This window comes from Pristis pectinata, chromosome 21 (assembly GCF_009764475.1).
Source record: "Pristis pectinata isolate sPriPec2 chromosome 21, sPriPec2.1.pri, whole genome shotgun sequence".
Lineage (NCBI taxonomy): Eukaryota > Metazoa > Chordata > Chondrichthyes > Rhinopristiformes > Pristidae > Pristis > Pristis pectinata.
Genome location: NC_067425.1, coordinates 19585345 through 19611393, shown reverse-complemented (window position 1 = coordinate 19611393; position 26049 = coordinate 19585345). Strand labels below are relative to the sequence as shown.

The 26049-nt window shown below is 40.0% G+C and overlaps 1 protein-coding gene across 1 annotated transcript in view; it reads left to right on the top strand.

The window, feature by feature from the left end:
• Positions 1 to 14192: 14192 nt before the first annotated feature.
• The window catches only part of LOC127581441 (protein ABHD15-like), a 32042-nt gene continuing 20185 nt past the window's right edge, over positions 14193 to 26049 (top strand). Inside the window, exon 1 of the mRNA XM_052035866.1 lies at positions 14193 to 15404. Within this exon, the coding sequence (XP_051891826.1) occupies positions 14946 to 15404 (459 nt within the window). The 5' untranslated portion in view covers positions 14193 to 14945. The remainder of the gene's footprint in view (positions 15405 to 26049) is intronic.

Sequence of the window (26049 nt, the reverse complement as noted above, 5' to 3'; positions counted from 1 at the left end):
GAATTTATTCTGCTTTTTTGAACAGGATGCAACCAGGTAAATTTCCACATTGTTGGGTAGGTGCCTGTGTTATGACTATAGGGGAATATGTTGATTATAGTCGTGACTAGTTCATAACCGAAAATATTCTGCTCTAAATCTGAGATGTTGCCTGGGTCATTAACTGAAAGGTATGATTCCATGATACAAGGTAATTAGGTTGATACTTGATTTGTCTGTGGACAGCTCTCCTAATCTAGACATCAGTTCCTAGATGTTCACGAAGAACAGTTTGCCTTGCACGAATGCAGTGATTAGGTCAATGCCATGTAGCCCATTCAACTTAATGCTTATTGTGTTTTAACTGAATGACTTGCTAGGCCATTTCCAAGAGCAGTTAAGAATCAATGACATTGCTGTGTGTTTGGAGTCAAATATAGGCCTGACTAATAATGTCCAGCAGGTATCCTTCCCTCAGTAATGCCTATGGAAAAGGTGGATTTTTATGTTAATTTTATAGCCTCATGGAAACCATTACTGAAACTACTTTGTTTTAAAGAAATGTAGATTATTTAATTCATTAAATTAAATTTTGCATTTGTCATAGTGGAACATAAACTCATGTTATCCAGGATTGTTGGATTATTACTACCAGCTTCTGGTTTACAAGTCCAGTATTTTAATTACTGCACTGCTGTTCCCATCATGCCAGGGAGGGCAACTGGTCCAAGACTGCTAACATACAACGTAATATTAGATTGCTTGGCATTTTGGTTCTTAGATATATTAGTCAGAGGGAGCAGGAAGAAACAATGGCAAACCTTTCCTCAAGAGATTAAGAGTGGGTAGAGACCATAAGAGCATAAAGATTCATGGAATGAAATGAATGACTTTTATTTAATTTAATATTCTCTTATCTTTTAACACAGACTTTAAACTGCTGCTGTTTCTATAAATTCTACATAGCAGAAAATTACAAAGCTGATTGTGAGGATACTTTTCATGGTGTTGATACCAGTTTAAACCAGCAGTAAATATGTACCCTTTCTGAAATAATACTTGTCCCAATGTTTGTACACATAACATCAGCCATGTAAGATTTTGTTATAGACCCATAGACTCATGCAACTCTACTGTAAAAAATACTTCTGTATAGTTCATTAGGTTGAATCTAATCATACAGTTAAAACTTTGATGGCAGATACTGTGACCAACAATCATCTTTCTTCCACAGCTGAAGTCATAAATAAGCTGGCACTGTAGCATGCTGGCTACTTATTCACCAAGGGAAATTTTGCTATGGAAACCGATAAAGGAGAAAGAGTTGTTGAGTGAAAACAATGGATCTGAAGTGATCAGGGGATGCTGCAAATGGAACTCATAATGCAGTATGTCATGCAGCCAGGATGATCATTAGAGAGATGAAACAAGATCAATACATTCTGTTTTTCATTTACAAGGACATGCAGTTATATAGATCCTCGGGCAATTTTCTCTTGGCTAAAGTCTGCTATCAAGGATGTTCAATGGGTGTCTTTGCATGAGAACCAATGATTGACAAGTTTGATGATCTTTAGCACGGCCCTGAGGAATCTCTGAGATCAAGAAAGGTACTACACTGAATTGCTATCTAACCTAATGGATCACTGTAAGGAGTCATCTGCACAAAGGTTGTAAAAACTAGTGCCATGTATTGTGCCAATCAGTGTGGGAGTAGAGTTTACATTTTGGGTGCAATCAGGAAATTGCATCCTAAATAGTCTTGAAACTTTGCTATTTGGGTTACAGTTCATTTGTGTAATCATTGATATACAATATAATCTAAAATGAACCAGTGTAAATGGGCAGTACAATACAAGCTAACTGTTTTCTTTTCAATTAAATAATATCCCTTAGCACATTTAAGAGAAGTAACCTGGTACAGTTTTGATGACAAATTAGAATATGCTTTTCTCTAAAAATAAGTATCTAATTAGCATGGTCCTCTGCTTCTGGGTAACTTAATGTAAAATCTGTGCAAATAATGCTCACAATTGTACTGGATATCAGCATCCAGTAATCAGTTTCTCAGTCAATTATATATTTTAAATCATTGGATCATGGAATTGTTGAGTCAGCAGTGACCATTTGTAGAGCAATCTGTACAGAGCCATTCCAAGCTTCTCTGCAAATGATTATCCCTCAAGTACTTAATCATTCCCTTTGAAAGATCTGACTGGTTCCATTACCATTGGAGACAATAGTACCACAATATAACCACCCTCTGGGTAAAGAAGCTTTCCCTTACATTACCTCTGTACTTTTGCCTATAACTTTACATTTCTGTCTCAGACTTTGAATTGTGCATCTTTGCAAACAGCTTCTCTTTTAGTCCAGCTGAACCCATCATGAACTCTTGCTTCTCTATCAAATCTGCTTTCAACCTTTACGGCTTTAAAAGACACAGCCCCAGTTTCTCCAGTCTAATCTTATAGCTAAATATCCATTAAGACAAAAATCTACTTCATTCCTTCCACTCTCTGTTACTCATTGAAAAATTCAATCAGGTTAGTCAAACACAATTTGCCTTTAACGAATCCTTACTAGTTCTCTTTTATTGACTCAAACTTCCCCAACAACCTAACAAATTTTCTCCTGGCCATCATTTCTCTAAGCTTTCCCACTGAGGTTAAACTGATCAGCCTGTAGTTACCAGGCAATGTATTTACACCCATTTTTGATCAAGAACATCATTTTTTAAAATGTAAAACTGTTAAAACCTGCCTAAACATTTATGTGCACCTGAGAAATTAGAGCAATTTAAAAATATTTCCTTAGCATCTTGCAACATCAAGGGAATATGGCCAGTTTAGGGCAAGACCAAATCCATGCAAATTTATTCTTGTACAAACCCAAAAGATCACAGAAAATGAGAATGGAACTGACCTTCGAGTGTAACCCACTTAATCTCTAACATTTCTTTTGTGTTGTTTCAATTGATTCTATTTGGAGTGATTTTATATTCTTGCATAGGCAAATGGAAGCTCTACCCATTGTCCTGAGACATGCAGACATATAACTTGCAGACATATAACATATGCAGACATATTTCTTGAGTTTCAGAAAGGCAAAGAGCTAATGCTGAAGATCTGATCTCAAATTGGTAAGATGTGTGCACAATAGAATTAAAAAGATGATAGAAGTGCTTCTGTGACTTTATTCTAATCTCTCCTCCTCAGTGAACCATTCATGAACAGCTGCTAATTTATTGTTTGCACTCATTGAGGGCTCAAGCTCTATTGTACATAAACCAACTGATGGAAACTTCTGCAAAGGAACATTGGTGAGCTGGATTTCTTTGGGTCTGTAGTCTTTCCAAAATGTCTTGGAAGCTGACAAAAAGGCTACTTGGAAAGTAGAAAGGCAGATTTGGATTTGCATCAGAGCTTCAGTTAACCCTGTTGGACACTCAAGTAGATAGATTACCATCGATTTGTATTGGCTTAGTCTAGCTGCACTCAGGTTAGTTAAGTGATTCAATATTTCAAAGACCCTTCTTCTTATACAAATATTAAGAAATACAATTCATTTCCAATATAATGATCTATTCATCTCCTCATCCATTTTCTTCTTGACAAACTTGCATAAGAAGGGAAAGGAGGAATTGGATCAAATAAGTCACATAATTTTAGCCAAAAAAACTTCATAAATGGATCACTTTCCAAACCCAAAGCTGTCAGTGTGCCCATTGCATGATAAGGAATACATATTTCAGTATTTAATTTTGTTTGAAATTACTTTGTAATTTCCATGGAACTTGAGAACCCTTAAGCTCTTTCAGTTCACTTGTTTAAGGTGAATCTTTTTTATTGCACCATATAAGCAGTGACTTATTAGCTTCATTGCTCAATCAACCCAATGAAATGGGCAAAAGAACAGAACAACTAAATTGAATTGTCTCCTTGTAACACATAGTAGTTTTCAGACTTGCATGTAATTAATAGGAGTATTTGAAAGTATACAAAAGTGTATGCAAATATATTAAATTACATGCAAATAAACATTGTAAAGTTATGCAGTGATTGTATATATTGGATCAATAGAACTGATTTGCTACCGGGGAATCAACAGTAATCAAACATAAAATTTGACAAAGTGTTATGTTACTATGATTGGATGCTATTGTATTGATAATAGGGTACTGAACTGGATTATTATTAACCCAGAGAACCAATTCTATCTTGGCCACTTAGATTAAAAAATTCTGTTTGTTGGTTATGATAGCGTTAAGTCAAATGTGTTCAGGAAGTCGTATTCCAATTATGATAGAAAAGTGGGCCTTTCAGAAATCTGTATTTTAGTCTGATAAATTTCTAGGTGAATAAAAATCGGGGCCCACCTTTCCTTCCTGGTAGTTCCATTATTCAACAATAATGGAACTGTTGATAATTCATAGCAACCAGTCACTATCAATTAGTCTACAAGACTTGTGTATGAGATGAGGAAAACCTCTTGCTGGAAAACTTTGTGAACAGTGTCAAATGTCATCTACTCCTTCCAAGCATGACTGAGCTACTGTTTGACAGATTAATCATTATGCTCTGTTCTCTCTTCATTGCCACTATAGTCATGGAGTCATAGTTGTACAGCACATAAATGGGCCCTTTGGTCCATCATTTCCATGCCAACTTTTTTGGCCATCTATACTAATCCCATCTGACCACAATGGGACCCTATCCTTCAATGCCTTGCCTATTTAAGTGTCTAAGTGCCTCTTATAAGTAGGAATTATATCTTATATGACCACCACCTCTGATAGTGTGTTCCAGATATCAACCATTTTCTGTGTAAAAAAAACTTACCCCTCAGTTCCCTTTAAAACTCCTTTCTCTCACCTAAAAGATATGCCCTCTTGTTTTTGATACCTGTACCATGGGGAAAAGATTTTAACTATCTATCTGTGCCTCTCATAATGTTATATACTTCTCTCAGGTCATCCATCAGCCTCCTTCACTCCAAGGAAAAGAAGCCCAGCTTATCACAAGATCACAAGATCACAAGACAAGGGAGCAGAAGCAGGCCATTTGGCCCATCGAGTCTGCTCCAAAGAAAAGGGAAAAAAGAAATGAGAAATGGGGAATGGAGGGGGGAAACAAAAAAAACCTATTCTAATCCCAGTTTCCGGCCTCATCCCCATATCCCTTGATACCCTGACTATTTAGATATCTATCTATCTCCTCCTTGAACACCCCCACTGATCTGGCCTCCACTGCTGTATGTGGCAAGGAATTCCACAAATTCACCACCCTCTGGCTAAAGAAATTTCTCCTCATCTCTGTTTTGAAACTGTACCCTCTAATTCTAAGATTGTGCCCTCTGGTCCTGGACTCACCCACCAAGGGAAACAGCCTAGCCACATCTACTCTGTCCTTTCCTATCAACATTTTAAATGTTGCTATGAGGTCCCCTCTCATTCTTCTGTACTCCAGTGAGTACAGTCCAAGAGCCGACAAACGCTTCTCATACGTAAGCCCTTTCATTCCTGGAATCATCCTCGTAAATCTCCTCTGAACCCTCTCCAAAGTCAGCACATCCTTCCTAAGATGTGGGGCCCAAAACTGCGCACAATATTCCAAATGAGGCCTCACTAGTGCCCCGTAGAGCCTCATCAACACTTCCTTACTTTTATACGCTATACCTCTCGAAATGAATGCCAACATAGCATTCGCTTTCTTTACCACCGATCCGACCTGGAGGTTAACCTTTAAGGTATCCTGCACGAGTACCCCCAGGTCCCTTTGTACTTCCGTACTTTGAATTTTCCCTCCTTCTAGATAATAATCTGCCCGCTTATTTCTGCTTCCAAAGTGTACAACGGCACATTTCTCAATATTGAATCTCATCTGCCATTTCCTTGCCCATTCTCCTAAACTGTCTAGGTCTCTCTGCAACCTTCCTATCTCCTCAATACTCCCTAGTCCTCCACCTATCTTGGTGTCATCCGCAAACTTAGCCATAAAACCATTTATTCCATTATCCAAATCGTTAATGTACAAGGTAAAAAGGAGCGGCCCCAACACCGACCCCTGCGGCACACCACTAGTAACCGGTAGCCAACCAGAACGAGATACTTTTATTTCCACTCTTTGCTTCCTGCCAACCAGCCAATGCTCCACCCATTCTGTTATCCTACCCGTAATTCCATGACCTCTCATCTTATTAATCAGTCTCTTATCCAATCTCTCCCCATAATTAATGTCCTTCAATCAAGCCCTGTAACGTTCTCTGATACACAATTAATATTATATATTATTATAAGGCTCAAAGCTGCTCCTATTGCAATGCTGTAACTATGAGAGCTGTTCTACAGAAAACCCATTTAGGAGCAGAGTTTTCCACCCCACCTTTGCTAAATTAGAGTTACAACGTGATCTGTATGCCTATGCACATGAACCACAGGTTGGCTAAGTGCCACCATTTTCACTGTTGAAACAGGAGATTAAAGTATTGAGTACAGTGGTATCCCACTTAGCACTCAGGATGTGTTCCCATACCATTATATATAGAGATGTATTACCGACACGGCTACTGTGCCAGGGACCTGGCAAGAGCCCTGTCCTCCCCACTGCTACTGTGCCAGCAACCTGGTGTGAATCACCCCTGGTCCTGGGTGGAGAACTTGCCAGTAAGGGTTGGTTTTGGGTAAGTGAGGCATGCAGTGTGACTCAAGTCTGAACCTTGGTTGGCATTGTAATTACAAAGGCCCACAGTGCAGGCCATTGCTGGGGACTGGCAGTGGCTGCTCCATATGTGGAAAGACCACCCAGATTCTAAATCTCTTTTATCACTTCCTCTCAGATGAAGGAGATTTAGGTGTCTCCGCCTCTCTGTGTGTGGCTGCATAGTTCTGCCCAACCCAGAGATTCCCTATGGTAACATGCTCAACAGATAAGAAAATCTATCTAGGTAAATGGTGTGTTATAATAATGAAATGTTTGAGAATAAAATAAAGGTGCTGCATTTGTTCTCCTGAAAATCCTAGTTGTAAACAGGTTGCTCGGATATTCTATCCTTGAAGTTTCAATGGACTTTGTTTCCAAGAAATATGGGTTAGAATGAGGCACTCGGTGCACATCATTAACCTCGACATGAAATTGTCATGCTAAGTGATTGAAGATTATTTTAATAAACTGTCAGAATGATATGTTTCCATCTGACTGCTAATAAGGACAAGTACAATGAAAGTCACTGCCAGAAATACACAAAAACATAAGAGTATAGGAGCAGTAGTAGGCCATTTAGCCATAGAGCCTGCTCCACCATTCACCAATTCATTGCTGATCTTCTACCTTAACACTATTTTCCTGTATTATCCTCATATCCCTCAGTACCCTTAATATCCAGAAATCTTTTGATCTTTATTTCAAGTGAACTCAATAATTAAACTCCACAACCTCCTGGATTCACAACCCTCCACGTCAAGAAATTTCCCTGCATTCAGTCTGTTGAACTCTGTGAAAACTTTGTAAATTTCAACAAGATCTCCTCTCACTCAAGAGAACACAGGCTTGGTCTATCAAACTATCTTCATATAGCAAACTCACCAATATTAGAAAAAGTTGGTGAATCTTCACTGGACTCGCTTTATGGTAAGTATATCCTTTTTTAGGTTAGGTGACCTATATTGTACACAATACTCCAAGTGCACTCTTACCAATGCCCCAGATAACTAACCAAGACATCTTCACTCCTGTACTAAAATCCTCTTATAATAAAGGCAACTATATCATTTGTCTGCTTGCTACACTTGTATGACTTGTGTACAAGGACACCTGGGTCCTTTTCAACATCAATGCGACACAATCTTTCAAACTTAATAAAATACTCTGCCTGTCTGTTACGTGCACCAAAGTGGATGACTTCATATTTTACCACATTATATTCCATCTACCATTGCCCATTTACTTCATTTTTCTTGAAGCTTTTCTACCTTCTCTGTATTCACAATCCTACCTATATCATCAAAAAGCTTGGAAATATGGTATTTGGTCCCCTCAGGCAAACTGTTGATATAGATCATGAATAAGTGGGATCCCTTTGGTTCTCCATTAGTCACAGCCTCCCAGCCGTATTCCCAGTCTTTGCTTTGAGTCCTAAAACCAATTCTCAATCAGTTAATTACTCCCAATTCTGTGTGCTCTAACCTTCCTCACCAGCCTCCTGTGCAGGATCTCAACAAAAGCCTTCTACAAATCCAAATACACCATACTGACTGGCTCCCTCTTATGTGCTCTCATAGTCACATCCTCAAAAACTCTACTAGTAGATTACTCAAACATGATTTTCCTTTCATAAATCCCCTGCTGCCTCTGTTCAATCCTATTATTCTTTTCAAAGTGTCCTGTTATTTCATCCTTCATTATATATTTCATTTTCTGTACTACAGACATAACACTAACATGAGGTCTGTCAGGCCTTTCCAGAATTTTAAAATCAAGAAGGTTTGCAGCTAATTTGGAAATGCCAAAAAACTTGTAGGAGCATTTGTGATCCATCCCCACCAACATAAAACCTAAAAAAAATTTACACATTGAGTCAGTAGCCCACATTATGTGAGGTCCATACTCATTGCTTGAGATATTATGACAAAAGGTTTATTTTGTATGATGCATGCTGAGTGCAAATTTTAATTTATTCTTAGGGGTGTATGTCTATACCAGGCCATCATTAATATAGGAACATATTGACAATGATTCCATTCATTACTGAAAATGTTATCTCCTTTTATCTGTTGGAAGGATATTGACCCGAAAGTTTGCTCCATTTCTCCATCCACAGACACTGCCTGCCTGACCTGTTGAGTTTCCCAACCTTTTTTTGATTTTAATTCAAATTTACAGCATACACAATGTTTTGGTTTTGATTTTTAACCATTGCGTGTTTATTTTAGTTTGCACCGTTCATAGCATGTTTCAGAAATATTTTGTTTTTCCAGTTGGTTTTGGATGACTCCCTATGACTTCACTAAATCTGCCATAGCCCAGTCTCTCACTAGCTCCAAGTGCACATCAAACAGTGACTACCTAGAAATTATTTGAATTATCTAAAATATATTTTCATTAAAAGTATTCAAATAATATATATCAAGTATCAGCATACGGGAAAATATTCCATAATGAACAAATATCAAAACTGTTTATATGGTTATGTTGAAACATGGTCATGATTTTACCCACCCAACCTGTCACTCTGTCTGAGATCCATTTAATGCTGATATTGGCCACTTTGTGCAGCAATCCCTGTGGAATCAGCACTGACTCTGTTAAGTGGTGGAACAAGCTCAAGGAGTTCACATGGCCTAATCCTGCTCCTAATTTGAATGTACATATGAATCATTTTTTAGATTTAAACTTTTTCTATCAACAACTTAGCTTCATAAAACCTGGTAAATTTGGTTACTGCTTTGAAAAAGTTTTTTTTAGGTTTTGTTTTTGGTGCATATTGGGGGTTCTTTAGAGCTTTTGCTGGTTTTTGACGAAATCATGTATTTTGTGTTACTTGAGTTCACTCGAGTTGCAGCATCCTGAGATTGCTATAAAGCACAAATAAATTGAAATCAGCAATCATGACAATGAACAGACTAGTACAGATTTTATCTTAGTTACTGCTTTGACACAACCTTTATTTTCTTTCATGTAATTGCTAACAGCTGTCACCTTTCACCTTATTTCTGCTGTTTAGTCTTCCAGCTTTGCTCCCCACCAGCACACCACTGACTAGCTTTTCCCTCTAACAAGTGGGAATGATCGGTATTCTATGTCCAATATGTGTACGTTGAAAGCCTTGTGTAGCAATCTTAAAGCAATGCAAATAAAAACGTAAATTCTATATGGTTGACACTTCCCACTGACACAATATTTAATTCGTATAAAAAACTTATTTTCTAGCTAAGCTTTGAAGACCTTTTTCTATTGTTATTGGCTAAAAAACAGCCACTAACTATAATCTTAACATGATTTCACAATAGTTATTTAAAACTTTCAATCAATGTGCCTTTATTTAAGAAGGGTTACAAGGACAAGACAGGGAACTCTAGGGCAGTGAGCCCCACATCAGCGGTGGGAAACTTACTGGAAGGAATTCTGAGTGACAGGATATATTTGCATTTGGATGGCCAGCATTGCTTTGTTCATAGGAGATCATGTCTCACAAATCTGACTGAGTTTTTTGAGGAGGTGTCCAAGAGGACTGATGAGGGCAAGGCAGTGGATGTTGTCTTTATGGACTTTAGGTTCCACATGGTTGGCTGGTCAAGAAGATTACAGTACATTGGATCCAGGGTAAAATAGCAAATTGGATACAAAATTGACTTTGTGGAAGGAGTCAGAGGGTGGTAGTGGAGGGTTCTTTGTCACAATGGAAGCCTGTGACCAGTGGTGTGCCACAGGGATTGGTGCTGAGTCCCATGTTGTTCATCATATGTATTAATGATTTGGAAGATAATGTAGGTGGCATGATTAGTAAGTTTGCAGATAACACCAAAATTGGTGGTATAGCAGACAGTGATGAAGTTTGTTTAAGGTTACAACAGGTTCTAGATCAACTGGATGGATGGAATTTAACTCAGAGAAGAGAGAAGGGAAGCATTGTGGGAAGTTAAACTAGAGCAGGGCATACTCAGTCAATGATAGGGCCCTGGAAAATGTTATTGAATCGCAAGACCTAGGGATACAAGTACATAGTTCCCTGATAGTGGCAACACAGGAGTACAGAATGGTGAAGAAGACATATATGGTATGCTTGCCTTCATCAGCTGAGCCATTGACTTGGGATGTCATATTACAGTTGTACAAATCATTGGTTGGGCCAGACTTGGAGTATTGTGTGACATTCTGGTCACCACGCTAGAGGAAGGATGCGATTAGGCTAGAGAGGGTGCAGAAAAGATTTACAAGAATGTTGCTGGGACTGGAGGGCTTGAGTTATCAGGAGTGATTGGATAGGCTGGGACTGTTTTCCCTGGAACGAAGGAGGCTGAGGGGTGACAAGCTTATAAAATTATGAGAATCATAGATAGGATAGATAGGATAGATAGTCACAGTCTTTCTCCCTGGGTAGGGGATTCTGAAACTAGAGGGCATAGGTTTAAGTTGAGGGGGAAAGATTTAAAGAGGATCTGAGGGACAATTTTTACACACACAGGGTGGTGGGTGAATGTAACAAGCTGCCAGAGGAAGTGGGAGAGAGGGGTACAATTACAACATATAAAAGATATTTGGACAGTTACATTGATAGTAAACGTTTAGAGGAATATGAGTCAAAAGCAGTCAAGTGGGATTAGCGTAGATAAGCATCTTTGTTGCCACTGACAAATTGGGCTAAAGGGCCTGTTTCTGTGCTGCATAACTCTATGAATCTATGAATACAAATTTATCACCACTTTGTGCAATCATTGGCATTGTCTGGCTTTTATAGAAACATTTTAGTTTTAAAACAAATGAATAGTTGAGGGGAACTAACCTCAGAGTTCGAACAATATCCATTAATCATCCAAGCTTTGTTGTTGTTATGTATAGCAAGATAATTTCAGTTAAATAAGGCTTAAAAATTTTAAAAAATATTCTCATTTTTGGAAGCGAAGTGTATTGACACTGAAAATGCTACTGTAAAATTTACTCATTGTCAATCAATTTCCTGCTATGAAATGCTCACAGTCAAAAATAGAAAAAGAAACAACTGTCTCTGCTTGTAACTGCCTTCTTTTTATTTCCTATACTCTACCTCCACCTCCCTCCACTGTCTTTCTGTTGGTATGACAGCTTTTTCTTGTTTCTTTCACATGTTTTTCCTCACTGTAAATTTCTATGATTCTCTTCCAACATTTCAATAGCATATTGATCATCTTTTTCACAGAGAGTCCTTCTCAGCCATTTTAATGATTTAGGGACTGTGATGAATTATAGAATTGTTACAGCATAGAAGGAAGGCACTTTGCCCACTAGGTCCGTGCTGGTTCTTATTACAGCAATTCCATCAATTCAATTCCCATTCTTTCTCCATAACACTGCAAATCATTTTTTTAAGTGCCTATTAAGTTCACTTTTGCAGGCACCAATTGATTCTGTTTTCACAGGCATTGAATCGCAGATCATTATATTTCCCCTCGCATCCCTTGTATTCTTTGCCCAAGAATATTAATCTGTGTCTTCTGGTCCTCGTAGCTGTATGGTAGCATAGCATTTAATTTTTTGGACTATCAGCCAGAGTTCTGGACCATTGGTACAGTGACACATATTTAAATCCCCCAGTGGCTGCTGGGGAATTTAAATCCAAGTAATTAGGAAAATCTAGAGTAAGAGTTAGTCTTAGTTACAGTAACCTTGAACCGATTGCATTGTTGTAGATACATCTCTGGTTTACTACTTCACTTCAGGGAGGAAAATTGTCATCTTTACCTGACCTGGCCTTTAAGCAACTCTAGACCTACTAATGTGGTTAATCTTAAATGCCTCTTCAGCTCATGGGTAATTAGGGATTAACAATAAATGCTAAAAGTGTTTATATCCTCTGTATGGATAAATAAGAAATTTATCTCCTTCCCCCCAATTATGCTATCTAAATTAGTCATAATCTTGTACAGCTCCAACAAATCCCCTCTCAACCATCTTTGTTCCAAGGCGAACATTTCTGGAAGCATTCTAACAAACTTTTTCTATTCCCTCTCCAGGACTTTCACATTCCTCCTAAAATACATTGAGCTCAACAGGGTGCAACATTCCAATTGTGGCTCAACCAGAAGGGATGGTGATGAGTGCAAGGATTAAATGGAGCAGTGGTCTGTTAGATGAAGAGCAAAGGGAACATGTGGTGGGCTTTTGGAAGAATTTGGATAGACGAAAAGTGGGAAAATCTTTGTGGAGCAAAGGGGATGGGAAAGGATTTGGAGTATTGGGTAACTGAGAAGAGCAGACAGCCAAGGAGCAGCTTCAGTGTTGCAAGACAGATGAGAATCAGGAGTGAGGGTAAATGGTGCTGAGAGAGAAATCTGCAGAGGCAGTCACTGGAGGAGCTTTCCTGATCTTCCAAATGAAACTCAAGTTTTATAATAATTTGGACACAGAGAACTATTACAATGAGAAGTGGTTTTGCCAGAATTAATGATGAATAGCTAAATTACTTGTAAATCAACTTCACTTGCTTCCTCAATAGACTTGTTACCATGAGAGTATTGTAACACTGGAGGAGCAAAAGGTGGGAGGTCACCTTGGACCTGTTGGTAACAGGGACATCAAATATAAGGAATGGGGCATAAAAAGAGAACGAAATACTCAGGAGATCAGTTTTAATGAAAAGTCATCTTCTAACTAACTGTTTTGATTTTGGATTTCCAGCATACATAGTGTTTTTGTTTTGGTATACATGGGGGTTAGTTGTATAGTAAATCACTTGAAACACTTAGCATGCCAAGATAGAAGGAAATGGGGAGGGGCTGGTGAGAGGAGGGGTTGGAAACGAGGGTGGATTATTATAGGCAGCATTAAAAGGATCTCCCAGATGTTGTGACCATGGAGGTAGTGATAACTTGTATGATCTCACAATCCTGAGAATGTTTTCAGTTTGAGGGGTGGGGAGAAGAGTTTACATGTGTTGGAAAATAGAGCCAGAAAGGGGAGTAGAGAATGAGCTCAATTTTACTCTGAACCTTACCTACAGTACTTAAACTGCACATGTGTTTATATATCACCTGCACTGTATCTGGGCAGTTCATAAATCAAATCAGATTCCAAACCAAGTTATTTCCCCACATTTATTTGTATCTCCGGATATATTCATAGGGCTATCCAGTATCTTTACACTGTACAAAAAAGGTCACATTTTTAAATAAACTGTTCTTCAAACAGGATTTCTTTCCAATAATTTGCTGTTCCTGTTAAACTGATGAACCTGGGATAAAAGCGACTGAAACTTCTACAGACTGAAGCACCCAGCTACACCTTACAGCCTGAGAAAAAGGAAACCATTGACCACAAACAAATAGCCACAGGAAGGGGATTGTACATTAACTTAAACCCTATAAACTTGACCTAACGTTTTCTTTTAGGCAGTTTGTGAAGATGCATTTCTATGGACATTTTTTTCCATTCTCAAGTAAAACTCCTGACGTTACCTGTGTAACAGAACAACTCCTCCCCTCCACCTCCCCCTCTACCAGCCTGGACTTCATAAGCCACTCTCGGGGAGAGCCACTGTGTTGAGCTCTCGTACGAGGCTGCACTTTCCAACACAACTCTGATCACAAGCTGGCAGTCGGGGGAAGAGTGAATGTTTGCAGAGCAGCGCTGGTATAAACAAATCGCCGGAGCTCAGCCAAAGGAAGAATTCAAACAGGAACCTGTTCAGAAGGGTGGTGCGAAGCAGCGAAGAGACAGACTTTAAGTTGCAGTGAAACCAGCAGAGCGGCGAGGGACAGCCAAACGTCACACAACTCGGTGGATCTTGACTCTCACTTGGAAAGATGTGTGTGTGTATGTGTAGTTGCCTGCACTGTGCAAAGCGATGAGCCGCAGGTCCTGGGGACTGCGAGTGTAAAGGTTTGGTTTAACGACCAGAGAAGTTAATTTGTTTTATGTGGAGGGACGAGACGTTGAGCATCAAATAGGGAAACAGTGCGAACGCAGCAACTTCCTCTCTTATTTAGTGCCTGCGTGCAAGAAGGGTTTTATTTTTGCTTTTCAGTCTGTGGTCTTTGAGCAGCACTGATGCATTTTGCAAACAGTGCATTGATGTCTCTCAGTTCATGAAGGTATATATATATATATATATACATGTAAGTGTGTGTGTCATCTGATTTCGGAAGCTTGGAGAGACGCTGTTCACTTTAATGGTTCTGTTGGATTCCAACTCAAGCAAACGAAAGGAAGGAAAATCCAGGGAAGGGACTGACTAAGGTTGCTTTATCTGCTTGAGAGTAATCTGGGCATTTTGCAATGCTGTTGTGGGCTCCTGCGGTTTGCATAGTGTCTCTGGCTGTGCTCGGTCTGTTTGCGAGATTGTATTTCGGTCAATATTTCAAAGACCGATTCGACTGGAACGGTCGATGCCACCGGGACCATGGCGGCAATGACGCCCCGAAGCTGATCTGCAAACCTTCGGCCTTGGCCAAATACCTGCTCAAGACCTGCCTGACTGTCAGCGCGGGATCGCAAGCCCGGTGGATCTGGAGGAAGTTTCCTCACCTGCAAACGGTCTGGAATGGAATCTGGCCCCTGGGTTCGGCGGTGCAGTTTACCCGGGATTACCTGCAGTTGTCGGACGAGGGTGTGGTGGCGCTGGACTGGGCAGTACCAGCCGCCGGCGGCAGGAGAAGAGCCTCCAGCAACTCGCCAGCACCCATCGTCCTCGTCATTCCTAATTCCTTCGGCAAGATCACCAGGAATGTAATCAAGGTGAGACCCAGGTTCTAAAGCCATGCCTGCGCTACCCCCAAGTACAGGTAGGCAAGTACAGAAATGGTGATAACCGTGTAGCCGAGCAGAACTGTGGAAAATAGTTCTTTCAGAGAGCAAGCACTGGGGCGCTGGGCTGAAGAGCCTCCTGTCGCGCTGAATGGCTGTGTGTGTGTGTGAGATGCTTCATGTTGTTGCTCGCTCTGTAAATCCCCAGTGGGTTAACCTTGAATCGCGCCAGACAACACTTTCACCCATCTGTAGACCGCGATCGGCTCCACTGTGGGGTCTTTGCAAAACTTCACCTGTCGCCCGGACTTTGCATTGAACTTACAGGGAAGGGGTGTCTATTCACCCCAGTGATGAAGAATCTAGTTGAAACCACCCCTCCCAAACGGCCCCACCGCCCGTTCCGCCCTGTAACACCAATTACGTAAATTTACGAGGAACTCGTTCTAATGACACCGGGATCAGAAATAGGAGTTAAGAGCACTTATGTTGAAAACAAGCCCATCAAAATTCGACGCTAGAGCCCAAATCAAAAATGAATGAAATAAAGGTAGTTAAAAGGGACTTTTGCCTTGATGCCCCGGCTTCAGACGCTGGAGAGCTGACCGGTCTTCTCAGTTGGAAAGCTGGATCTTTCTGTCAGTGCTATTTAATGCAATGTTCTGGTTTAAGTCAAGATTGCTGCCCGTGTGTAAGCGACTGGTGTTTCTTCATCCCAGACTTGTAAAACCATCATTCCAAGGCGTTGCACGGTATTGACATGCCGAGTTCTCAGAATCAAAATGAAACGGAAGGCAGCTCCTGACCAACAGTACTGTCCCATCCATCGGATCCACTCAGTTGGGCATCAGTAAATGAATAGATCCAAACAGCAGCTCCCAATTCCGGAGGAAATCATTCTGCTCCAGGCAGAAGGGCGCTTGAACACAGCGCACGTATTTTGCCATCCAAGGTGCTGAGAACAGCTTGGCTGGGATTTCCAATTTAACCACTTCTGCTTATCAGGGAATTTGACGCAATTATTTTCCTGACCTTTAAGAAAAGTGCTGTCAGGAAGTATGGAGATTCCCAGTGTTCCCAGCCCGAAACCATTAAGCGCTGCATTTACTGTCAAACGATTCATCGGAGAAGCAACTTTGCCGCCTTCCGAGTAGGTCACTGAGATGTGAGCATGAGAAGTAGGGGGAATAGACCATTTGGCTTTTCCTGCCCGCGCTGCCATTCAGTAACTTCCTGGATAATCTTCAGCCTCAGCACCCCTTGCCAGCACTAACCCCATAAACCTTGCTATCCAAAAATCGATTAAGCTCAGTCGTGAATATACTTAGTGTTTTATCATTGACAATCCTCTTTGGTAGAAGATTACAAGTAGTAACTATCCTCTGGGTGAAGAAAAGTCTTCACATTGCTGTCCACTCTGTTTCCTGTTCACAAAACAATCTGTTATCCATGCCAGTTCATTACCCCCAATTTCATGGGTCTAACTTTGCTCACAACCTCTTGTTTGGCACCTTATCTAAGGCCTTCTGAAAGTCCAAATTCACCATACCCATTGGCTTCCCTTATCTATTTTTTAAAAATATGACCTTGAAAACCTCCAACAGATTTGTCAAATGTGATTTCTCTTGCATAAAACCGTATTAACTCTCCCTGATCCTATAATTTTCTAACTGCCCGGTTATCTTTTCCTTTATAATAGATGCTAATATTTTCCCTACATTGAGACCTACTGGCCTGTAGCTCCCAGTTGCTCGCTCCTTCCTTTCTTAAAATTGTGGGAACTGTTTAGAATCTAGAAGCTGGAACACCTCCTGTGGAAACCACAACAGTGGTTCAGGCTAACAACAGACAGTGTCAGCAAGTTCTTCCTCCCTCAACCTGAGGAATGGCCTCCCTCCAAGCCCAGCAGCACAACACCCTACTCCTTGTCAAACCTAGCCATCCAGCCCTTGAGCCTGTGAAGACTGAATGTTGTGATCATTAGTAGCCCAAATTAGAACTGGTCTTACATTGATACTACTGATATTATGGTTGAGGCACAGAACATCATGCCAATTTGATATATAAATCACAAGTTTTGACTTTTTTTAAATTTTCTTTTGTGTGTGGGGGGGGGGGGGGTGGAGTTTGGACATTCCTGGCAAAGCCAGAATGTTTTGCCCATTCGTGAAGCCCTTGAGAAGATGGGGATGAGCTACATATTGAACCACTACAGTTCTTCTGGTGAAGATGCTCCCACAGCGCTGGTTGTTAGATCCAGCAGATGAAGGAACAGTTATATGTTTTCTGGACAATTGTGCAATAACCATTAAATAGTTAAGGTTCATATTAACACTGCTTCAAACTTCCACCTTGCATAGTTCAAAAAATATTCCCATTGGCATACATTCTGCTCCTCATTGCAGGTGGTATAAAATATAACATGAGATGCCATCACATCCGTCATACCAGCTAGGAGACAGGTGGCAGGAAGGCAGGAGCATTTTAATGTCTTACTTTCTCAAGTTTAAAAAGATAAAAAAAAGGAAAAGTAGATTAAATTCACATTAAAAATTTTTGAGTAAAACAGTAATTTCTTATTTCCTTATGAGATGCTGCCGAGATTGATAGTTCTGTATTGCTACTTGTGATTTAGCCACTGAATCGAAAGATTATGATTTCAAGTCGCTCTTCAGTGATCTGAGCTCAGACATCTAGGCTTACACTTTAGTGCATCAAGGAGGGGATCTAACACTGTCAGAGTGCTGTCTTTTGCATGAGATGTTAAACTGGGGCTTGTCTGCTCTATCAGATGGATGCAAAAGATCCTTTGGCACTATTTCAAAAAGCAGTGGAGATAACCCTTACTCAACATCAAGAAAACAGATTATTTGATCATTATTGCATTGCTTTTTTACAGGAGTTTACTGGGAATAAATTGTCTGTGAGGTTTCCTTCCTTTCAATAATTAACAAGTGGTGGCTGGTTTGAGCAGCAACAGGGAAAGTAAAAGATAGCTCTTCCTCATACTGATCATTCTCTGTGGGAAGAAGAAGTGGCTGTTGTTGATCCATCATGAGAAACAAGGTGTGTTTTAGCTACTCAATGATCTTAGGTGAAGCAAATGTAAATCTTTCTTACAGACTCAGTGCATTGTGTGTCAGTGCTTTGAAATATCCTGAGGTCATGAAAAACGCTACATAAATGGAAGCCTTTCTTCTGCTCTTCAGCATGCTTGTGAAGTCTGCTCTTGAAAACAATTCTTCTTTAAACTGAATCTGTTTTACTACCTGCTTTCAGTAGAATCAAGGATTATGGATCAAAGTGAAAAAAAAACTTGCATAATGATTCATATTTGCGAAGCTATGGGCAACCATATACATTTCTTTCTTTTTTTTATACATGGGAACCTTAAAAAATAGGATTATGGTTCGGTGCCCTGGGTGAAGAAGAGAAAGCAGACAGCTTCCAAATCTCATTTGTTACCACGAGAGTGGTGCTGGAAATTTGCATGTGTATTAGACATCTGACCTGAACCAGGCTCAGCTAATGTTCCTTAATAGTTTGTTGATACTTATACTTGGCATGAAAAGTGGTCTTCTTAGATACAAGATTGTATCAGTAATATATTACATATCAATTCCCTCAGGAGTATCAGAGGGAAGTTTGGGGAAGAAATGACCATAGTCTTGATTCCACCCAGCATCACAATCTCCATAACAGATGTGTTTCTCTTTTAAATATTTTTCTCAATATAAGCAATGGTGGCAAGACTAGCATTTAACACTCATCCCCAAATGCCCTGAAGATGTAGGTGGTGAGCCACCCTTTTACAACTGCTTCCATTATTGTGAAGATACACACAGAGTGCTGTTTGATAAAGGGCCAGACTTTGTTTGGTGCTGTGGAAAAATCCAAGACAATTTTTTGGTAGATGGTAAACACTGGAAACATTGTGTGCCAGCGGTTTAAGGAATGGATGTTTCTGGTCATTGGTTACACAGTTCATATGTGTGTTGCCATGGTGAGGTTTGAATTATAATGATTGGTTTGAATTATAATGGTTTTTCCTGCTTGCTGAATAAACTCAACACAAATGAATATCTTTGTAACATAGGAATGGGAGTAGGTTGGGTTATGTACTGGCTTGTCTTGTCATTTAGGAAGATCATGGGTGATCTGTGACCGAACCTCTTGTGCTGGTCGGTAAAAATCTATTAATCTGAGATTTACAGTTAACAATTGACACAGGAAGAATTCTTTATTGCAAAAGAGTTTCAAACTTCCACCACCCTCTTCATACAGGTGTTTCATAAGTTCACGCTTAAAAGGCCTGATTCTAATTTTTAGACTTTGCTCTCCTTCCCTCCCCTGCTTCCAACCAGTCCTAGATTGCACAAGCAGAGAAAATAGTTTCTCTCTACCTGCACTATTAGTTCTCTAAATATCTTGTAAACTTTGATTAAATCAACTTTCTGACTAATACACCATGTACTGCCTGGATTGTGTAATATGGTCAAGTTCTGAACTTCAACCAGATTAAGCTGTAGCCCTGATCAAATAGGATAATTATAAAACTAGTTTCCTTTACTAAAGGTAGAAACAATGTCCATAATAATTCTACTACCCTATTTGGTTATGTAAGTAGTTTGGCCTAGAATTTAAGTTAAGCAGGCTTTTGGACATAATCAGTGGGCATGGTGGGGCTGAAGTGAAGACGAACAATCCTGAGACCTGAGTTTAAATCCCAACAGGAGAAATTCATAATAGATTGAACTAATAATCTGGAATGCTAAAAGAAATAGCAGTCTTTATAAAGATGAGCACAAAACTATTAGATTGCCATAAAACTCCCCACCAGAGTCACAAATATACTTCAGGGAGGAAATCTGTCACCCAATCTGACTCCAAACCCATGCGGTCGACTCTGAAATACCCTATCAAGAAACTGTTCAAGGGCAACAATACTGGTCTTGTCAGGGATGCCCACTTTCTGGAAAGTGATTAAATAAAAAATAAATAGCATTAGTGAACTTTTTTTTCAAAGCCCTGCTCACTTCTGCCCTTGCCAGAATTTTTTGCTTAATATGACAAATATTATACACCTGCAAAAATTTAGGTGGTTGCACTGCAACCAATTTCCAGTGACATAAATACATCATAGCTCATACATTCATCAATACTTAAGCAGTGCAGGTCACAATAGCCATGTGGTTCCACTCATCTTTCCCAGGTTATGCCGTTTCTAATGTCCTCCTGGTAATACTGCCACAGCCTTTCACAAAGTGACGCAGTCACGGCACGGCAACTGGGCCAAAGACAATGCAAATTATGGACAGTTGGCCCAGTGGTCTTTGCCGGAAAAGGCTTTTTCCAATATTTTTCAATGTCTCAAATGATTAGGGCCATACTAATGGGCCAGCCATGGTTGGAGCAATGCTGGGGGTGGTGGGCAGATATAAAGTATTTCTGTCCCCTTGGCTCATTTAATTATGGAACATCCCGAGACACAATGGACAGTGCAAGGGAGGAGCAAGAGGTTAAATGTGGTCAGATCTAGCCTTAAGCATGTTCCAGATATACGTACTATAGAACTGTTGATTAGCCACCATGCTGTCTAGCCCAATGAACAAGATGGTGAATCTAACTGTTGCCCAATACATTTCTGTGGAGGCAAATCTAGTTGGTTTTATGGATTTGATTTGAAGCACTGCAAATTACAACTGCTGTAACACTACATATTTGATCTACAGAGCTCCAAGTATGACTTACTTGACAATGGGATTTGCAACAGTTCAACACTTAACAACTGGTGGCTGGTTTGAGTAACATAGGGGAAAGTAAAAGAAGGCTGTTCCTCATGCTGATTACTCTCTGTGGGAGGAAGAACCAGCTGTCACCTACCTATCGTTATACACAAGGTGTGAATTAGCTGTTCAATGACCTTAGGTTAAATGAGTGTAAATCTTTCTTCCAGATTCAATGCACAGTTAGTACAGAATTACTCAGTGCTGCACAGTGCATCACCTATCAGTGCTTTAGAACATTCTAAGGTCTTAAAAGATGTCACATAAATTGAAGCTTCTCTTCTATTCCTCAGCATACTTAGGAAGGCTGCTCATAAAAAAAATTCCTTCTTTAAACTGAATCTACCTAAATCAGATTAACATTATATTATGAATCTCAATAGAAAAGATCAGCTGATTCACTAATATATCCTTTGGGGTAGGTGGTGTTCTATACTTTATTCAGTGCTTAAGTGACTTGGCATAAAGCATCAACCCAAATAGGCTAATCAGAAATTGTTGAAAATAACAAGCAAGATTGCATTTGTGCAGAGAGAAGCATTTTCATTAGAACCAACCAGAAATGCTGTGTTTCTCTCTACACAATGTTTAGACAGTTTCAGTTATTATTTCAGATACCCAGCTTATAATTTACTTCATCTTTTATCAGATATAAAGATAATTCCTCTCAAGTTGAATGTCCTGAATAATTGATATTAAAGTAGGAATGGCATTCCTTTAATCTTTCAGGTTGGGGCTGTTTTAGTGAGCATTTAAATTATTTCACATTGTATTTTCAGCTCTCCAGAAATTAATCATTTGTACGTTTGCACTTCTAGATGTAGTGTGAATGATGCCCAAATCAATTAAAGGTAAAATTAAAAAAGCAAATAGATTTAATCCAACACAGATATGAATTAAAATCTAAACTCCCCATTATAAATAGTCTGAATTAACTGTTGAATAATAATAGATTAAACAAGTATACATCTTTTTTCTGGATTCATACCTGCATTAATGATGTATATTACATCATACATGCTACATTCACATTCATTTACCATCTGGCTTAAACAATGAAAGTGCTTTATTTAGTGGCAGACTTTTCTTCACCTAAAAATATTAGGGAAATTTCCCCATTAAAATTAAATTCTGCCCACTGGTGGTCAGGAGAGAAAATTACAGAATAGTTTCCTGGACTTATTTGTGTATAGCCCACGTCAAGTTGATACAAAGTTACGCTGGTGCTTGGAACTATGAAACAGTTTTTTTAAATAACTGAAGCAATAGACTGCTAGATGAAATGGAATACTGCTTGGCATATTTACATGAGTTGTACATCTTCACTGACCATTTTCACTAAGTTTTCAAGAATGTGCAAGCAGAATTCTCAGCAGAAAGTTATCAAGCAGGCAGCAGGTACTGGGACCCAGGCACAGAAGAGCACTTCTTTCACTTAGATCTCCAAGATTTCCTTGGTGAAATTGCAATGAAGAGGTTTAGAAGACTGTATGTTGTGAGAGCCAAATTGCAAGGATGTCACTTGTGCCACCTGGTGGGAGATGGTGGTGGCACTAATTGCAGCATTGTAACTCCAGGATTGCTGACCAGTGCCACAAGAAGTTAAACAGTGGCAACTTGCTCAATGTCATCATTGACACACACTTGCGCAGCTAACCCTCAGGAGAACAGCACATGCCAGGCCAGGCCTTTGATCTTCACCTTTGGAGTACCAAGCCAGACACATTTCCAACCAAATCAAAAGCACACTGTAGAGATGAGGCCATGAACAGCTTTCCACTTGGAGACAGCTGCCCTGAGATAAAGGTTACCTCAATTTCTAGACCTCTTTGTAGAATATAAGTAGCCAACCACCTCATGATCCTGACCCTCAGGTTGCACTTTGGTGTGACATGGGAATAAGTGAATGAAAGACACATGCAAGAACTCAAGACAGGAATGTTGTGAAGAGTTGATGGCCTTAGGAATGGCATTTCTTGAATCTTTCAGGTAGCGGCTGTTTTAGAGAACTTCATTCTAGGCTCTGTTTTTAAAGGTAATATTAAATGAAGTAGTGCACAACTTTGCCAAAGAAAAAGTAATAGGATCAAGGGGATTTTCAAATTCAGCAAAGGATGATGACTAAATTGATAGAGAAAATATAGTAGAATAAGTGAGCAAAGTACATAAAAGCAGAATGTAAAGGCTTCTGTAGTTAAGTAAAATGCAAGTGATTGGTGAGAGTAAAACTGCATTGCTTACAGGCAGAGAGAAGAGAAATCACAAAGGGAAATAAGGAAATGGCAGGCATTCAGCAAATATGCTGCATCTGTCGTCACAGCAGAAGGCACTGAAAGCATTCCATAAATAGTGGAAAAGCTAAAGGTCTAATAAGAGTGAGGACCTTAAAGATATTAATAGTAACAAATAAAATATTCTTCTTCTCAGGCAGTCCCTTAGATCGAGGATGATTTGCTTCCACTCTGGTTTTTACAGTTCTTAGGTACCTAATGTGGAAACCGCAGAACTGACAAGGTTGTCAGGACAGGTGGGTGGTTAGTTTGTGACATGGTCCACTCCTTTCACCGCTTAAGCAGGGCTCCTGTTTGCTCCTGAAGCATGGCCTCTAGGATCTCAATAACATCTCGAATGGTCCTTCTCCATTTTGAATGGTCATGGGCCAGAGGTTCTCCAGAGTTGGTGGAGATGTTGCATTTCCTCAAGGAAACTTTAAGTATGCCCTTGAATCTTTTTCTCTATCTGCCTGGTAATCCAAATCAGAGCTTGGAAAAGTCTGCATTTCAGAGTCTGGTGTTGAGTTTGTGAGTGACATGGTCTGCCCAATGTAGCTGACTGAGAGCAATTAGGGCAAAAACAGAAAATTCTGGAAATACTCAGCATGTCTGGCCACATCTGTGTGAAGAGAAACAGAGCCAATGTTTCAGGACGAAGACCTTTTGTCAAAACTGGGAAGGAGGCAATAGAAGATCGTTAAACTGCAGGTAGGGCGAGGGAATGGAAACGTCTCTGTAAGGGTAAAACTGGGATGACCATGGGGATAAGCTGTAAACAAGGTTTTCTGGTAAGTGAATGAATGGGAGCAGTTAGAGAGTGTTAACATAGAGAAAAGAACACAGAGGTTGTAAAATGCAGAGCAGGAAAACATGCCTGGCCGTTCAGGCTCAGCATGTCTTCCACTTTCAGAGTGAATAGAAAGGAAAACAAAATCAACAAGCTGAGGCATATCACAGATTTTCACTCAGTGCTGAGAATATTGGCCTCGGAGAGGACACTTACATTAGTTTGTTTATTCTTCCAGTCAATTTATAAGATTTTGTGGACACAGCAATGGTGATATTTTTCCAGGGTCATAAGATTCTTGCTGCAGGTAGTCTGGATCTCTAAAGCATATAGGAAGGCAGGGATCTCTGTTGCCCACTAGACCATGAGTTCTGTGTTATGTCTGAAGTCTTGATCTTCAAATATTCTTTTTGGTGAAATTCACCACCGCCTCCCATGTCTGTCTTCACTGAGAGGTGTTTCCAGAGATATGAGAAGTGGTTTTCGAGGGTTTCACCACGAATCTTTATTGTTGGACGATACTGTTGTGCCAGAGGGCAAGGTTGGAGGAGGACCTTAGTTTCGCAAATGTTGACTGTAAGGCCCATACTCTTGGTAAATAAGTCAATGATATTTTGGAGCTCAGCCTCTGAGTGTGGGCAAATGCAAGTGTTATCTACATATTGCAGCTGAAGTACAAGGCTTAACCCCATGTTGAAAGAAACCATTCACAGGCAACTTCCACTCCACAATATACATTTTGGGATCTGGAATGTCAAGACTCTCATGGACAATCTCAACAACAACAGACCTGAACGCTGCTCTGCAGTCATAGCTCAGAAACTTGATTGCTTTGACATTGACATTGCTGCAGTGGGTGAGGCACATCAGGCAGGAGAGGAACAGTTTAAAGAACAAGGTAGTGTCAAAGTCGAGTTTATTGTCATATGAACAAGCACACATGTATGCACAGGTGCAGTGAAAAACCTACTTGCAGCAACATCACAGGCACATAGCATAGAGACATGACTTTCACAAGGAAAACATAAATTAAACACAAATTATACAAAATTATGCCAGAAAGAACACAACTAGAGCAAAAAAACACAAAGTCCATTGCAATGCAAAGTGGCAAAAGTGGTCATAGTGTTGATATACTCAGGTAATGATTAGGGTTGTGCAGGTTTGTTCAAGAACTCAATGGTTGAAGGGAAGTAGCTGTTCTTGAACTTGGTGGTGTGAGACTTCAGGCTTCTGTACCTCCTGCCCAATGGTAGCTGTGAGAAGAATGCATGGCCCGATTGGTGGGGATCTTTGATGCTAGATGTTGCCTTCTTGAGGCAGCACCTCATGTAGATACTACCACTGGTTGGGGAGGGGGGGGATGTGCCCGTGATGTACTGGGCTGAGTCCACTACTCTCTGCAGCTTCTTATGTTCCTGTGCATTCAAATTACTATACCGGACTATAACGCAACCAGCCAGGATACTTACAACAGTACATGTGTAGAAGTTTATTAAAGTGTTCAATGACATGCCGAACCTCCTTAACCTTCTAAGAAAGTAAAGACACCGGTGTACCTTCCTTGTGATTGCATTCATGTGCTGGGCCCAGGACAGGTCATCCGATATGTTAATGCCCAGGAATTTAAAGCTGCTGACCCTCTCCTCCGCTGATCAACCAATATAAACTGGTGCACGTTTGCCCTCCTTACCCTTCCTGAAGTCAACAATCAGCTCTTTAGTTTTATTGATGTTGAGCGAGAGGTTGCTGTTGCAGCACTACTTAACGAGGTGCTCCATCTTGCTCCT